This window comes from Podarcis bocagei (assembly GCF_964188305.1).
Source record: "Podarcis bocagei genome assembly, chromosome: 9".
NCBI classification, from domain to species: domain Eukaryota; kingdom Metazoa; phylum Chordata; class Lepidosauria; order Squamata; family Lacertidae; genus Podarcis; species Podarcis bocagei.
Window position 1 is genome coordinate 35,659,521 of NC_138134.1, and position 16,356 is coordinate 35,675,876.

General features: G+C 40.9%; 1 protein-coding gene across 1 annotated transcript; it reads right to left on the minus strand.

Annotated features, from left to right (window-relative positions):
• Positions 1-2,209: 2,209 nt before the first annotated feature.
• Positions 2,210-16,356, minus strand: LOC308595116 (methylsterol monooxygenase 1-like). Its single transcript, XM_081209084.1, has 6 exons — positions 16,229-16,356; positions 9,646-9,944; positions 7,551-7,699; positions 6,079-6,205; positions 4,492-4,646; positions 2,210-2,894 (listed from the first exon to the last, which is right to left on the minus strand). The coding sequence occupies exons 2-6, from the start codon at positions 9,898-9,900 to the stop codon at positions 2,687-2,689; spliced, it is 894 nt and encodes a 297-aa protein (XP_081065210.1). The 5' UTR covers positions 9,901-9,944; positions 16,229-16,356; the 3' UTR covers positions 2,210-2,686.

A 16,356-nucleotide genomic window follows, 5' to 3' on the forward strand; every position in this document is an offset into this window, starting at 1 on the left:
AGGCGTGCGCCGAGCAGGTCTCGGCGGGCTCCCATTGGGTGGAAGGATGGAGTGAGATCGTCAGATCTCGTGGGCCGGCCAATGGGACGAGGCGGCAGTTCACTGACGAAGAGAAGGGAGAGGAGCGAGATGGGTGGATGGAGGGGACGCGGGGCGGAAGGTAGCCATGCAAACCGCACGGCGGCTGCGCGCTCACCTGCTTCTCCTAATATCGAAGGATCATCGCAGCCTCTGCTCACGGGGTTTACTTCCAAGGAAAGCTGGGCATAAGACGGCAGCTTTCCGATGCAGCTTAGCTCCCCTGCCTCGCACTCCAAAATAAACCCAAAAGTAATGTTTGGTATTGTTTTCGGTTCATACAACTCCCCCTTCCTTTTGCTGGAGAAAAAATCAGATTATTTTTTTGATGGTACATGCGGAATCGCTTTCACGTTTCCCTTTTTTTTAACTGCCCATTTCATTGCTGTAACCCAGCCTGGGACCTTATGGTAGGGGCAATTATTATTATTATTATTATTATTATTATTATTATTATTATTATTTTAAGGATTTTCTTGTTTTACAGAAGTAAGTGCAATGCCTCGTATTTATTTTCTCCCATGTAACATTTTTACAAATCCTTTTCATTTGTTGAGGCATTAGGAGAAGAAAAAAAGGAAAAAAGAAAGGGGGTGGAGAGAGGGAAGATGGATGGGGGTGGGGTCGGGTGGCGGTGTTTCTATTATGTTTAATGTGTGTAGAGTTTGGTGTCAGCGTTGTTTGTGTTCACTTGTGTTCCTTTGGTGGTGAGAGAGGTTGAGGTTGGCCTAGGGTGTGATTGTTTGCTTGTGATTGGCTGTGGTGATCTTTGTTTTCGTGTGTGAGTGAGGTGGGTGGGTGTTTTGGATCAGGTTAGCCATATTGATTTGTATGCTTTTGGTGGATTATTGTCATTGGCCTGTTGGGCTGTGTATGTGATAAAGGGGAGCCATACCGGGGTGAAGGCGTCTTCTGTTTGTCCCCGTGTCAGTTTCAGTTTATTAGTTAATTTTTCTAGTAGGGCTGTTTCCCATACTATTTGGTACCAGTGGTCCATGCTTACTCCTGACAGGTCTCTCCAGTGTTTGGTTATGGTGTTTCTGGCTGCTGAAAGTAGGTGGGTTATGAGTTCTTTGTGGTGTAAATGTAGGGGGCAATTATAAATGAGAAATAAATGAGAAATACCGCACGGCGGCTGCATGCTCACCTGCTTCTCCTAATATCGAAGGATCGCAGCCTATGCTCATGGGGTTTACTACCAAGGAAAGCTGGGCATAAGACGGCAGCTTTCTGATGCAGCTTAGCTCCCCTGCCTCGCGCTCCAAAATAAACCTAGAAGTAATGTTTGGTATTGTTTTCGATTCATACAACTCCCCCTTCCTTTTGCTGAAGAAAAATTCAGATTATTTTTTTAATGCTACATGCGGAATCGCTTTCAAGTTTCCCTTTTTTTTGACTGCCCATTTCATTGCTGTAACCCAGCCTGGGACCTTATGGTAGGGGGCAATTATGAATGATAAATAAATGAGAAAATCCCGAATCCCATAGGTGGTTTGGTTCCTCTTGGCAGTGCCAGAATATGTACAAGCTAAACAAGCTACAGCTTAAGGCCTCACTCTCTTGGGTCCCCCCCAAAAAAAATTAAAGGAAAAAACACCTGGATGTACATTTCCAAAATATAATATATAAAACAAATAAAATTAAACCAGCAAGAGTGTTTTGTGTTGTGTAAGCTCCTATGATGTAAGTAATGGGCTTCGCCTGCTAGCCTGCTCACTAAAGTATCACATATAAAGGGCCCTATCATCAAACCTAAATCTGGCCTTGCCTCTTGGGGCTTGGTCCTAAGTACTGGCAAGTGCTTCAGGTTGCAGCTGTTCTTGTTCAACAACAAACACAAGTTTGGTTACCTTATTCTCTGCTTTATGCCAGGAATCTACTGCTATCTTCCACATGCAATCAGTGAGGCCAGCAACTGGCATTTATATATTATAAATATAGCAATCATTCAGTAGTTTGCAAATATTTATTTCTGTACATTAACTATATTGACACAGTTAATTTAGTAAAAGAGAATAGAAAGGCTCATCCCAGCAGATTATGAAGAAGGGGAGAAAAAAAGCTTCCTCTCTCAGATCTAATTTTTTTCTAACACCAGACTAAGAAAGGATTTTTAAAGGAAACAACTATTAACATGTGCAAATACTCTTCCACCAGTATTTTTGCTCCCAAGGAAGTTCTACTCAGCAGCTTATTAAACCAATTTTTATGGGTATGCTTCAGAAGAAACTTAACTTCATATAGCCAAATACTTTACAAACAGTTCTATCCAACTCTAATGGAAACTTTATTCTTTTACAAACTTTGAATTATAAATGGATACATTGTTCTTTACAAACATTCAAATTTGTGGCCTTCATCCTTAACATTTACTTAAATATATATGCTTCACTTGCGTATAAAATAGAAAATGCATTCATTTTAGGAAGATAGGGCCATTTCCTCTAGCACACAGCGACGGCCCAGCAGGCTTGTTCTTGGGCTCCAGTTAAAAGCATCATATAGCTTTGAATTTGCAGAGGGTGTTAAATCTTCTAGGCTTAATCAAATGTATATGGTAGTTATGTGCATTTGTCAAGTGCTCCTCCTTATATTTCTGCTGGGAAATTTATTTGGTTTTCTTTTCTACCATGCACTCTTGTTTCTCCAATTTCTCTCTGTAAGAATTGTACTGTGAGTCGGTACCAAACAGTTTATCCCACCACGTGAAGATTGAAGCATAGTTGCCAACTGAGTTCATATGGTGGAAGTCATGGAATCGAGCCCCAGTATAGAAAGGCACCAAATGCAATGGATTCAGAGGAATGTCGTAGCCGCTAAGGAGAGAGAGAGAGAGAGAGAGAGAGAGAGAGAGGAGAATTTACAATACAGATACGGAAGAGACTGCTCGCATTTCCATTCAAGTGAAGCATTGCTAAAATCAGAAGCAAGTCCCACTGAGTTTAATGGGGCTTACTCTCTTGTAAGTGGGTATAGGACTACAACCATAGACATTTACCAGTTTCCATATTAACTTGGTTGAAAAACCCCTGAAGTTCCTGGACTATTCAACTGGACAACATACTTCTGAAGCTGTAGAAGTAACATCCGTCACGTGGTATTTAAAATGTGTTTCTTACTTCTGTACTGATGATACATGCTTTATATATAGTCCCTGCAAGGAGGTCATGTAAATATCTCAGCACAACGTGTCCACAACACTATGCCAAACAGAGGAATGAAAAAGTTGAAAAATGTGGGCTCTCTCTCTCTCTCCCACCCACCCACCCACCCACCCACCCACCCACAGTCTGGATTCATAGCTAGATTTTGCTGGGAAAGTATTCAGTGAATTGGGGTGGCCAACCTATGGCTCTCCAAATGTTGTTGGACAACAACTCCCATCAACCAAAAATTATGGTTAAATGTTCTCTCTAACCCTAATTTGTTTCACTTGTTCGACATCACAAGGAATTCTAGTTAGCTTAACATTAAAAAGCTTTCTATCTGAAATAAATAAATAAATAAAATAAAATAAAATATTTCATTTATAGCCTTCCCATCTGGCTGGGTTGCCCCAGCCACTCTGTACAGTGGTGCCCCGCAAGACAAAAAACCCGCTAGACAAAAGGGTTCTCCGTTTTTCGATGCCCTTCGCAAGATGAATTTCCCTATGGGCTGGCTTCGCTAGACGAAAAAGTCTTGCGATTTTTTTCGCTCCCCCCCCTTTTTCTAAGCCGCTAATAGCCTTTTAGCCGCTAAGCCTTTAATAGCCGCTAATAGCGCTAATCCGCTAAGCGGGTTGCTTCGCAAGACGAAAAAACCGCTAGATGAAGAGACTCGCGGAACGGATTATTTTCGTCTTGCGAGGCACCACTGTATCTATCTTTGACATGTGAAAATAGAGGGGAAGAGGGAGCATGTGAGCCTAAGGCTCATTTAGGTAGCATAGTTTCCAGTTATATTTTATCATTTCTAGTTACATCTTAATCATACTTAATAGAGCAGCTTTTATGTGGAACTTAAGGTGACCCTACTTGCTCAAAGAGTATCAAATTAGTTTGTAAGCTTGTCATCTAAAGAATCATGTGCAGTAGAATCCTCTGAATGTTTATGCAAGCTCTACTAAAGTCACTGAAACTTACTCTAAGGTAGGAATGCACAGGATTTCAGTCTTAAATACATGCACTTTGAATAAGGACATTTAGAGGAAATCCCGAATAGTTAATACATTTTTTTAAAAAAAATGGTCACTTGTCTAGATTTTACCTGGTGACTTGGGTGGTATTCAACAAAGTGTGACTTAAGAGTACACCTAGATGACTAATTTAGGTCTAATAATTTTACTATGTCTACCCCAAGTAACACTTTGTTGAATACAACCCTCTATATTTCTGATGAATATGACCAGACTGAACAGCGAAAGTAGATTACCTGTGGACGTCAACGATCTCCAACAAGCGACAGATCATACATGCCCACAGAAGAATCACGTGATTGCAAAACACCATTATTCCAATGAAAAACCCAGTTCCAATGATAAGGGTTTCCAGAGGGTGTACATATTCAGCTTGCATTCCAAACGGAGCCTATGAAAGGAGGAAGAGGGAAAAAAAGAACGCTCTTTTGTATGCCAAGACATAAATATACCAGTACTTTACGGCTAATCTGAAATGTATACAGTGGGTTATGAACTTAATTCGTTCCGGAGGTCTGTTCTTAACCTGAAACTGTTCTTAGCCTGAGGTACCACTTTAGCTAATGGGGCCTCCTGCCGCTGCTGCACGATTTCTGTTCTCATCCTGAGGTATAGTTCTTAACCCGAAGTACTACTTCCGGGTTAGTGGAGTCTGTAACCCGAAGTGTTTGTAACCCGAGATGCGACAGTACTTCCTGCATGGCCAGGTTGTTCTAGCAGAATTCTCCCCCTCTCGCACTCAGATCCTGGTTTTAATGTTACATACAAGTAACAGAGGAATGAGTGAACTGCATTTAGCTCCACTCCAACTCTTTATGACTACAAATTCTGGACTGCCCCTGAAACACTATAATCTCAACTGGTAGCATAGAATAAGAACCCCTTGTAAAATATTCAGAATGGAAGCAAATCATAGCTTATATGAAAACTTTACAGTGATGCTTTCCTCACCTTCAAACCTCAGAAGAGGTTTTTCTGAGTCTTTAGTCTATGCTCCCTACTGAGCGTTCCTTCAGTAATAGAAGCTAGCTATTCAAAAAAGCAATTGGAGGATGGTTGTTAGGGAAATCACCCAATGTAGGTTGAAACCCTACAGGTGGGCTTTAGCTCAGTAGTACAGCACAGTGATGCAGAAGGACTAAAGTTCAGTCACTGGTCTCTCTGTTTAATAGGACCTCAGTAAGTCAGGAGACTGGAGAATTGCTGCTGGTCAGACTTCACTACAAATATACTAGGTCAAAGTGGGTTATGTTCCTAACCTACATAATCATTATCAGAATAACAGACAGAGATCATTTGTAGGGGAAACCAGCTGAAGGGATTTTTGTATTTTATAGCCAGTCATTGGTGGGTAAGAAGTTAGACATATTCAGAGCACCGCATTTAAAATGGCAAACTACAGTTGTACCTTGGGTTAAGTACTTAATTCCTTCCGGAGGTCGTTCTTAACCTGAAACTGTTCTTAACCTGAAGCACCACTTTAGCTAATGGGGCCTCCCACTGCCGCCGCGCCGCTGGAGCATGATTTCTGTTCTCATCCTGAAGCAAAGTTCTTAACCCAAGGTACTATTTCTGGGTTAGCGGGGTCTGTAACCTGAAGCGTATGTAACCCGAGGTACCACTGTATTTTGAGTAATCAGTTTCAAAGTCTGTCCAACTATAGCAATATTATACTCTTGATGAAAACAGTTTGGTAAGCATGCTGTTTTCTCTTCTCCCTTTTTTAAAAAAGAATAGCTAATATACACCTAGTGCTTTTATATGCTCACAGCATTACAGCATTAACTAGGTAACGTTCACCAAGAATTTAAGGCAATACATACCACAAACTCATGATGCACTTTGTGGATATACTTATATATTCTCTTGTGATGCAGCAGCCTATGCAGAAAATAATGCCAGGCATCATCAATCACAGCACATCCAAAACATTGAGAAAGTAGGACATACCTGGGGGGGGGGGTAGGGCAGGGAAAGAGAAGCATTTGTTAAGATAAGTACAATAGATTAGGACACCCTGTCTCCCAACCCAATTTTTGCTTTTGCAGTTCTATATCTGACTATAAAACCAGTTTTTTTTTGTGTTGGAGAAACATGTTATCTAATAGCTTGCAAGGCAGCAACAGTCTACAAAGAATTGGCAAAAGTATATTTTATCATACACATAACCTTTGTCCACAACAACTTTATTATATAGGGAGGATAAGAGTGGCTTAAGAGACTACATCGCACACAAACACCGCTGTTGTGTATAATGCAATACACAAGGTTGTGTTGTGTGTCAAGCAACATTAATCTTAGAATAATTTAAATTGCTATAGCTGTGACCTACTTTGTATTGAGCATTAGATTAGTAAGATTGATAATTTATTATTATTATTAATCTTACTAATCTTATGCTCAATACAAAGTAGGTCACAACTATAGCAATTTAAATTATTCTAAATTATTGGTGCTTGACACACAACACAGCCTTGTGTATTGCATTATACACAACAGCATATAGCTGACAACCAAAGTAGGTCACAACTATAGCAATTTTTAAAAACCTATAAAGAAGGCATGCAAGTAGAAACCAAGCTACCATGTATAATAAATATGGGGATAAAAATATAGCCTAAGTTGTAACATATGGGAATATTCATAGTTGCTGGTGAGATATTTTGCTACTTTCCCCCCTAAGGAATTAGTTAGAAATGTTTCAAATACAATATAGATGGGGGAAAGGTGTATGCTGTATTCTGTTTGCTAATGAATGAAAAAATGCAAGTTGGAATTGTCAACTCTGGTGACATTGCTGGAAGCAAATCAGTTGTAATTTGTTGTTTTTCCCCCAAAAAGTTTTATTAGTTTTCCAAATTTATAACAAACGTATCAACAAACATAAAAAGAAAAACATAAAAAAGCAAACAAACAAACATACATACATATATCCTAACTGTAGAAATTTCTCTTTTGTTATCATTGTTAGGTGACTTTCTCAAATCCCCCTGGCTGAGTTTCTATATAAATCATTGTAGCAGTTTTCTAAAACTAATTTCACATAAAATTTACTTAATCCATTAACATCTTTCTTTCTTGCAAATCAGTTGTAATTTGTAATGATAAGAACACTTTATAGGGAAAGCTCAGCTTGAAAATGACTACTAGAAACTTATTATTTTTCTGTGCAGAACTTTTAGAAATCTTCCATATGCTGAAGTGGAGTGCTTGATCAGAACAGGATTTGAGAAACACTGCATTTATTGAAGTAATTAACTGCACAGAGCTGTTTAAATGAAATCCATCTACTTACCATCTTGGCATGCTTTCCCAGTCATAAGGAATATTAAAATATTCTGTGAAATAATAGGTACCAAATATCAGAGGAAACTGAATAAAAAAGTGATTGAACATAAGTGCCTTGAAACACTTCCATTGTCTTTCCCAGGTTTCTGGCTTATCCTGTAAACAAGAAATAAAAGTATTTTATAAATAGAAGTAGAATATTCCAATGATATTACTGAAGATGTCATACATGGGAATAAGTACTAAATTAATAGTACTTCATACTATAATAGAAGAATACCTAAATTAAAGGTAACAGAATATCAGCTTTGTCTTATCTGACACTGTTTCAACTGATATTGCCCCAAAATGCAGCAATACTGCTGCCTGCGATGATCAATGTTTCCATTAATATCAGATATACATTTCAATGTTGATTCCCTGTCAATTATCATCCTACTCCAGGTGTACTTGGGGTAAGGCAAGAGATAAATATTAAAGTAGTGTTAGAATGCTCAGATTTTTGTCTTTCAGCCCGGGAACAGTACTGCCATTTGGTCTGAATTTATTGTTAATGAATCAACATTACAAATGCTATTTTCAAGTCAAAAGGAAACAGTTATGGTATGCATAGATCACAGCATCTATGGCATCAGAGCAGGGATGAGTAACCTGTGACCTTCCAAACATTGTTGAACTCCAGATTCTGTCAGCCCCAGCCGGCAGAGCCCACGGTCAGGAATGAGCGGAGCTCATATATCTGGAGGGCCACAGGTTTCCCCACCCCTGAATTAGTTTGGAGCCTGTACATTGTTTCAAGAAGGCTGCAGGAAATCAGCACAGTAAAATAATCATGGTTTTATAACAGAATGGGCTCCGGATCTCATTAGGAAGCAGGATACCATGATCTATCTACCTTTTTAGTAGAAACTGGATTGAGAAGGCACCAGAATTATATACGATACAAATTTCACTGACTTATTATTCAATACTGTGGTACCTTGGGTTACAGACGCTTCAGGTTCTGCTAACCCAGAAATAGTACCTTGGGTTAAGAACTTTGCTTCAGGATGAGAACAGAAATCGTGCTCCGGCTAAAGTGGTGCTTCAGGTTAAGAACGGACCTCCAGAACAAATTAAGTACTTAACCCGAGGTACCAGTGTATTGCAATACTCCAAGCTTTGTTATTACATATATACCATTCAGGTATCAGGGTGTATGTCACTCAAGCAAATTTCACACACGGTTACTATTAAAAACAAGAGTGCCCAGGACTGATGCTATATACAGGGGCCATGTTCTAGCTTAGTGATGGATAGCCTGAAGCTTTGCAGACTGCCCCAACTCCCATCAGCCCCTGCCAGCATTGCCAATGGTCAGAGATGACAGGACAATTTGGGGGACCACTGGTTCCCACCTCTGTTCTAGCCACTCTACAGCTTCTGTGGGGGAAACTAGCATCTGTACAATGTTATCTCCGTTCTTCATTTACTGGCTGAACAATGCAATCCTATGCATTGCTTAAGATAAAATCCTACACCAGCTAACCTGTGAGTAAGCCACAGTGACAATCACATCTGAGCAACTGTCACTGTGGCTTACTCACAGGTAAGTCCGTGTAGCGTTCCAGCTTAAATACATTTTTAACATTACCTCTTGTCCTTTGGGGTAGTGTTCAGGATAACAGTAAATATCTAGCAAATAATACTGTTGGCAAACTTGTTCAGATGTTCCACTTTCTACAATAACATATCAACCCATACACAAACACCCTATTTACTTGAAAGCCTGCAAGTTAGAGGCCAGAAGTCAGCAATACATACTCACAGATAGCTAAACTAAATATTTATATAAGAAATTAACCAAAATATGCATAATCATTATACAAGCACATAAATAAGTGTAAATTGTTCCATGTTTGTTATAAAGGCAGAGTATAGCATAAGATCGGGTTTTTCCTATCCTCTGAAAGAGGCTGCTCACAAAAATGTCACCAGTCGCAGGCTGGCAGAATATGGGAAGTGAACTCATGATCTGGGGAGCTCCAAAGTTATGCCACTTGTTGGAGCCATGTATGACACCAGAGCTGGAATTTTTCATACTAGACAACACTCCATCTTACCTGTTGTATTTTATACTTTTGCATGTAAGGTATAAACTGAAAGATAAATCCAGGCAAACATATTAAAAAGTAGGAAAGTTCATGCATGAGAAGTGATCCCCAGGTTATAATCTGGTATTTGGTGTAGTTATTCAGCATATATGTCCAAGCATTTTTAAATGGCTGTTGTAGCGGATTCTCAGGCAAGAAAGAGTCTATATATTCTACAGCCAGGTAAGCAGAATTCAGTATGCCAACACTGTCGTTAGTTGCCATCGTTCAGTTCTGGAACATCACACCTGTAGCTTCGCTGCAGGATTCTAGGAACAGTAAATAGACATCATGGTAAAGACACCATAACCAAAATGACATCGGCCAGCAACACAGCGTGCAGCTGTTGACTTGCATAAAAATAGTAGGGGACAAGATCTATCCATTTCCATACTAGACAACAGAGTTAAACAGATGTCGCTGCTTGCCCTTTGTCCTTGTCCGGTAGGAGAAGAGATTAATTCATACCTGCATGCGCTGTATACATTGACAGAATCTCCTCTACCGCCTGACAAGAAGGAAATGTGCTGCTGCTTAATTAGGATGCCTTGGCCATAAATTGATCGATCATGCTAGTTATCTGTTACATAATAAAAAGGAAATTGAAAGCCCTGCATGAAACTACTAGGATTTACCTCGAGAGAGCATCCAAGGATTAACTACAAAAACAATTACAGTGGTACCTCATGTTACGTACCGTCCCCCTTACAAATGCTGCTGGTTACGCGCTCCACTAACCCGGAAGTAGATCTCCCTTGTGCGACCCTTGCCCCTGGATGCAAGTGGAAGTTGCACTCCAGTGGCGTGGCAGCAGCAGGAGGTGCCATTAGGGAAAGTATGCCTCATGCTACGAGCGGCTTCGGGTTACAAACAGACCTCTGGAACGGATTAAGTACGTAACACAAGGTACCACTGTATCATCTTTCCCTTCCTGATATGAACAAAGGACAGGTGCCAATGTTTACGTACCAATTTCAGTCCAAAACAATTCTTACCTATATAGCATTGCTAATGCATCAGATTGAACAAAGTTTTTATAAGCATTCAATATCGGAGGTATAAGATCAAATTACATGCTTCCGGGTCATGTGGCCAGTATGACTAAGCCGCTTCTGGCGAGCCAGAGCAGTGCACGGAAATGCCGTTTACCTTCCTGCTGGAGTGGTACCTATTTATCTACTTGCACTTTGACATGCTTTCGAACTGTTATGCTGGCAGGAGCAGGGACCGAGCAACGGGAGCTCACCCCGTCATGGGGATTCAAACCACCGACCTTCTGATTGGCAAGTCCTAGGCTCTGTGGTTTAACCCACAGCGCCACCAGCATCCCTCAAGCATTCACATACATGCTTTCAAATGTATATGTGTAAGTTTGCTTAACCTGATGCAGTAAAGTAACTCTTAATAAAGAGGGATTAAATGCTGTGCTCTTCTAATTATTCAGTCAGAGCAAGAATTTAGGCTTGCCACATGGAACAATCCTGACCCTCCAGAGTGGCCAATGGTCAAAGATGACAGGAGTTGTAGTCCAGCAACATTTAGAGAGCCAGAGGCTAGCCATCCCCAATATGTGTGAAAATCAACTAACATTAAGAGTGCCACAACAAGAGAATCCCAATCCCACCTCGGCAATCAAACTGAGTGACTGCAGGCTAAGGTACCTGATCAGGGGGGTGAAATCCTTATAATGGCTGCTCTGCCTTTCTGTACCTCAAGCCTTACTTTGTGCTGCACTTGATATTCAGGTGAATCTATTTGGAGGAAGTTTATACCTCCCTCTTTGTCCAGCCAGGTATCAGATATACAGACCAGACTGGCAAGTTACTAAAGTCTGAAATGATTGAGGTCTATTATTTATTTATTGCACACTTTTTTTACATAAAAAGTAAACTCAAAGTGAATTGCAATGTATCAAATAACTTACCCAATCTATCTGCTATAATTATGCAAATTTCAACCTCCTAACAGTATCAGTAATCTATTCTTCTACCCATATTACAAGTTAAAGGGAGCAGGTGGTGCTGTGGTCTAAACCACTGAGCCTCTTGGGCTTGCCGATTGGAAGGTCGGCGGTTTGAATCCCCGCAACGGGGTGAGCTCCCATTGCTCTGTCCCAGCTTCTGCCAACATAGCAGTTCAAAAGAATGCCAGTGCAAGTAGATAAATAGGTACTGTATGACAACAAGGTAAATGGCATTTCTGTCACGGTGTTCCATTGCACCAGAAGCAGTTTAGTTATGCTGGCCATATGACCCAGAAAAGCTGTCTGTGGACAAACACCGATTCCCTCGGCCTGAAGCAAGATGAGTGCCACAACCCCATAGTCACCTTTGACTGGACTTAACTGTCCAGGGGCCCTTTACCTTTTTGTTATTACAAGTTAAATAAAAGAGATAAGACAGCTCTGTTTGTGAAAAAAACTTAATATGGAGGCCAAATAGCCAAGATATTGGGAAATTTTGGAACAAGAGGGAGATAAACTGAAATTACAGAGTTATGAGAGATTAAAGTCTAAAGTACGAGACTGGCTCCATTACCATCAAATAATGGAGGTGTATAAACAGGACAGGAAAATTGGCTTCCAGGTGGAGAAATCAAAATTAGAAACAGAACTGTTAGAACCCAATGCTAAGAATCTGTCAAGAATGTATAACTTGTTGCTGAAATGGAATACACAAGATGAAACAGTTAAATCAGCTATGATTAAGTGGGCACAGGACATTGGTCATAACATTATGTTTGCTGACTGGGAACAGTTGTGGACCACCGGTATTAAATTTACGGCATGTAATGCCTTAAAGGAAAATATTATGAAAATGATCTATAGGTGGTACATGACCCCAGTCAAGCTAGCAAAAATCTATCATTTGCCTGATAATAAGTGTTGGAAATGTAAAGAAACTGAAGGTACTTTTTATCACCTTTGGTGGACGTGCCCGAAGATTAAGGCTTTCTGGGAAATGATATATAATGAAATGAAAAAGGTACTTAAATGTACTTTCCCTAAGAAACCAGGGGCCTTTCTCTTGGGCATCGTCAGCCAATTGGTGCCAAAGAAAGACAGAACTTTTTTTATGTACGCTACAACAGCAGCAAGAATACTCATCGCAAAGTATTGGAAGACACAAGATCTACCCACTCTGGAAGAATGGCAGATGAAGGTGATAGACTACATGGGATTGGCTGAAATGACCGGCAGAATCCGTGACCAGGGGAAAGAGACGGCGGATGAAGACTGGAAGAAATTTAAAATTTATCTTAAGAAATATTGTAAAATTAATGAATGCTAAAATGTTGAGGTTTTAGAAAAAAGGGGATTACAGCTGTAAAAGATTAAGTAAAAGAAAAGAATTAGGGAAAATTCGATAAAACCAAGGGTAGGATTTGCTGAAACAAATTTGGAAACTGGGATGCAGAAAGGGGAGGTATGGGGAAGTCGGTGAAGTAAGGTTTAAGAAATAAGGATTCGAAATTATACATGTTTATGTGTCAGTTTGTAAAAACTGTGAAAAACCAATAAAAAAATTTATGAAAAAAAAAAGACAGCTCTGTTTGCAAGTTTGCTTTCCAACAGCGCAACTCAATAGGGAAAAGTAATGGGGAGGCATGAAAAGCAAGCACTGGAGCAGTTATTCCTTTACTGGCAGACTGAGGGGGCCAGGCTGGTCTTCCTCTTGGTCTTCCTAGTTGCCCTGTGTACCCCTGCTAGTGACAGAGGCCAGAGCATGCCACCCACTGGCATGGGTGTACTGGTTCCTGTACAACGCAAGACTATGACTGAAAGCAGATACACCCTAGCTCTGTGAAGCAAGACTTAAGCATGCAAAATGATGAAACCTTATAGCACAATCTCAAGGATGTTTACTCCGCAGCACATTTATCTAATTAAACTGGGCTAATATTGTAGGATACAGTGGCTCGAGCGTCAGACTAGGCCAACTCCCTGCTCAGCTATAAGGTACATTTGATGTTCTTGGTCTAGTCATTGTATTTTACTTATTATACCATAAATTTTCTATACTGCTTAATTATAGGTGGGAACCACTAAAGTGGTTTCCCACTATCCATCCTAACCCACCTATCCCAAAGTTTGGTTAGGAACAAGTTGCAGGAGGAGAATGCCTTCAGCTTCTTGGAGAAGAGCCGGTAAATAACACTGGTCAACAACAAATTTGTTGTCTGCGTTTTTTCTGTTGATTTAGGACGAATCTGATGAGCTGAATCCAAAAATCACATTGGTTTTGCTCAATCAGGTCAAGTTTTTGAGCTATGGCCACATGTCTTTTTTTACATTTTTGTTCACATGTACGCTTGTGTGGAGCATTTTAGAAGACGTTGGTGGGGGTAAAATGCCATGTCGAATAATTGTTTTGATTGGAAATGATTATTTTAATGACAAGAAGTATTCAGGTCCAATAGTTCTGGGTGAGTAAGTCAAAAAGGGATCAGTTTGAAGTCATAAAACCTCAAAATCTTCCATAAATTGGTGCGGCAAAGCATAAAGTTGGGGGATCAAAACTAAGTTAATGGGGCAGCTGCCCCACGAAGAATTGTCAAAGGACTCTGCCAAACTGTTGGCATCCAGATTGAAGGAAAAAAACCTCCTCTCTGACAGTGCTCGCATCAGTTTCTTCCGCAACAGGCATCAAGAGTACCTCCGTTTTTTCTCGGAAGAGAAGGACTTGGTGTACTATGCAGATATTGCGCAGTTTCTGCTCAAGCTTGGAGTGCCACAGTACAAACCCAAAGATTGGAGACTGTTCATTGACAGTAGCAAGCGATCACTGAAATGTGTTCTGCTACACAACGGCAACCAGTTTGCCTCTATACCCCTGGCTCACTCGACTACACTGAAGGAGAACTATGAAGCGCTGAAGTATGTGCTGGAGAAAATTGGTTATGATAAGCATAAGTGGTTTATTTGTGTTGACCTGAAGATGGTGAAGTTTTTGTTGGGACAATAGTCTAGCTTCACCAAGTACCCATGTTTTCTGTGCATGTGGGATAGTAGGGACCGTGCTCAGCATTACAGGAAGAAGGACTGGCCCGTGCGGGAGGAATTGGTGCCTTGCAGAGAAAGGAACGTCATCAACGACCCTCTGGTGGACAGAGACAGAATACTCTTCCCACCGCTGCACATCAAGCTCGGCTTAATCAAGCAGTTCACCAAGGCTCTGGACAAGGATGGTGACTGCTTCACTTACTTGTGCCAGGCTTTTCCAGGATTGACCATGGAGAAGTTGAAAGCTGGCATCTTTGATGGTCCTCAGATCCGTCAGCTCATCAGAGATCCAGAGTTCGGAAACTCAATGAACGAAGTGGAACTGGAAGCGTGGAAGGCATTTGTTCTGGTAGTGAAAAACTTTCTTGGCGGTCAATAAGGCCAGAAACTATGCAGAACTTGTCAACAGCATGCTGACTGCTTTCAGAAACCTGGGCTGCAACATGAGTGTCAAGATGCACTACCTATTTTCACATATGGACCAGTTTCCTGAGAACCTGGGTTCAATGAGTGACGAGCAGGGGGAGAGATTCCATCAGGACATGAAAGAGATGGAGACCAGGTATCAGGGTCGCTGGGACACAGTCATGATGGCTGACTACTGTTGGACTCTGAAGAAAGACCTCCCTGCCGCTGAGCATTCCAGAAGTTCCAAGAAACGGACGTTCAAGCCCTGAAGTTTGAAAAATGGTGAAGCAACATGCAATTTACGTGTACTTACTTTTATCAATGCCCACCATTCAGTATACAGTAATCGATGTTTCTATCAGGTAATCAATATATGTTGTTGGAAAAACATTTTTTTCTCTTAAAAACATATTTAGGATGATATGTGTTGACAAAAATCAGCTGATAATGCCACAAAAATGTAATCGATTTTCTCACAAAATCTTTTTTTTTTTTCAAATACACAGTAGAAAAACCTGACCTGATGGAGAGAAACGGATGCCATTTCCTGATTCAGCAGTGCAAAAATACCCTAAATCAGTTGTAGAAATCTAGACAACATTCAAAAAGTAAAAAATTGTTGCCCAGTGTAATTCTTAAAACATGCTACCTCATCCATCTTTAAAAAGTTACATAAAAACTAGACAGTCCATCAGTCAGGCCTGGCCAAGCTCATCAACCACAACAAACTAATAATATAAACTTTAGAATTTCAAGCCATGGTTTGCTTTCTTGTTCTACCAGGCAAGCAGCACTAGGCGAATCAAAACAGAGAAAATCGAAAACAGGCACCAGGAGAAAGAAATGCCTTCTCCTATAACTCACCTGGGCCAAATAACAACAACTAATAAAAAATAAAAATGCATCTCCCGAACCCTTAACTTCAGCTTTTGTCTCTGAGAGAGAAGTCGGTGAGGGGGGAGAGAAATAAAACGGAAAGTCACACAATAACAGGCCTGAGCGGCCAAGAAATGAATATTTTGGTGCCCATAAACAAAATGTAAAGGGGTTGCGTTTGTCGCCTTTTTCGGGTGGGAGGGTCTCCAAATGCAACCAATGAAAACAACCCGCCCCCCAAGGCGCCTCCGCTCTCCATCCTCTTACCTGCGCCGAGGGATGCAGCAGCTCTGCCCACCGACGCTCCGCGACAAGGGCCAGGCTCCCTCCGCGCCGGGTCCTCAAATACGCCTCCTTCATTGGCCGCGGAAGGAAAGGCCGCCCCGCTGCCGCGA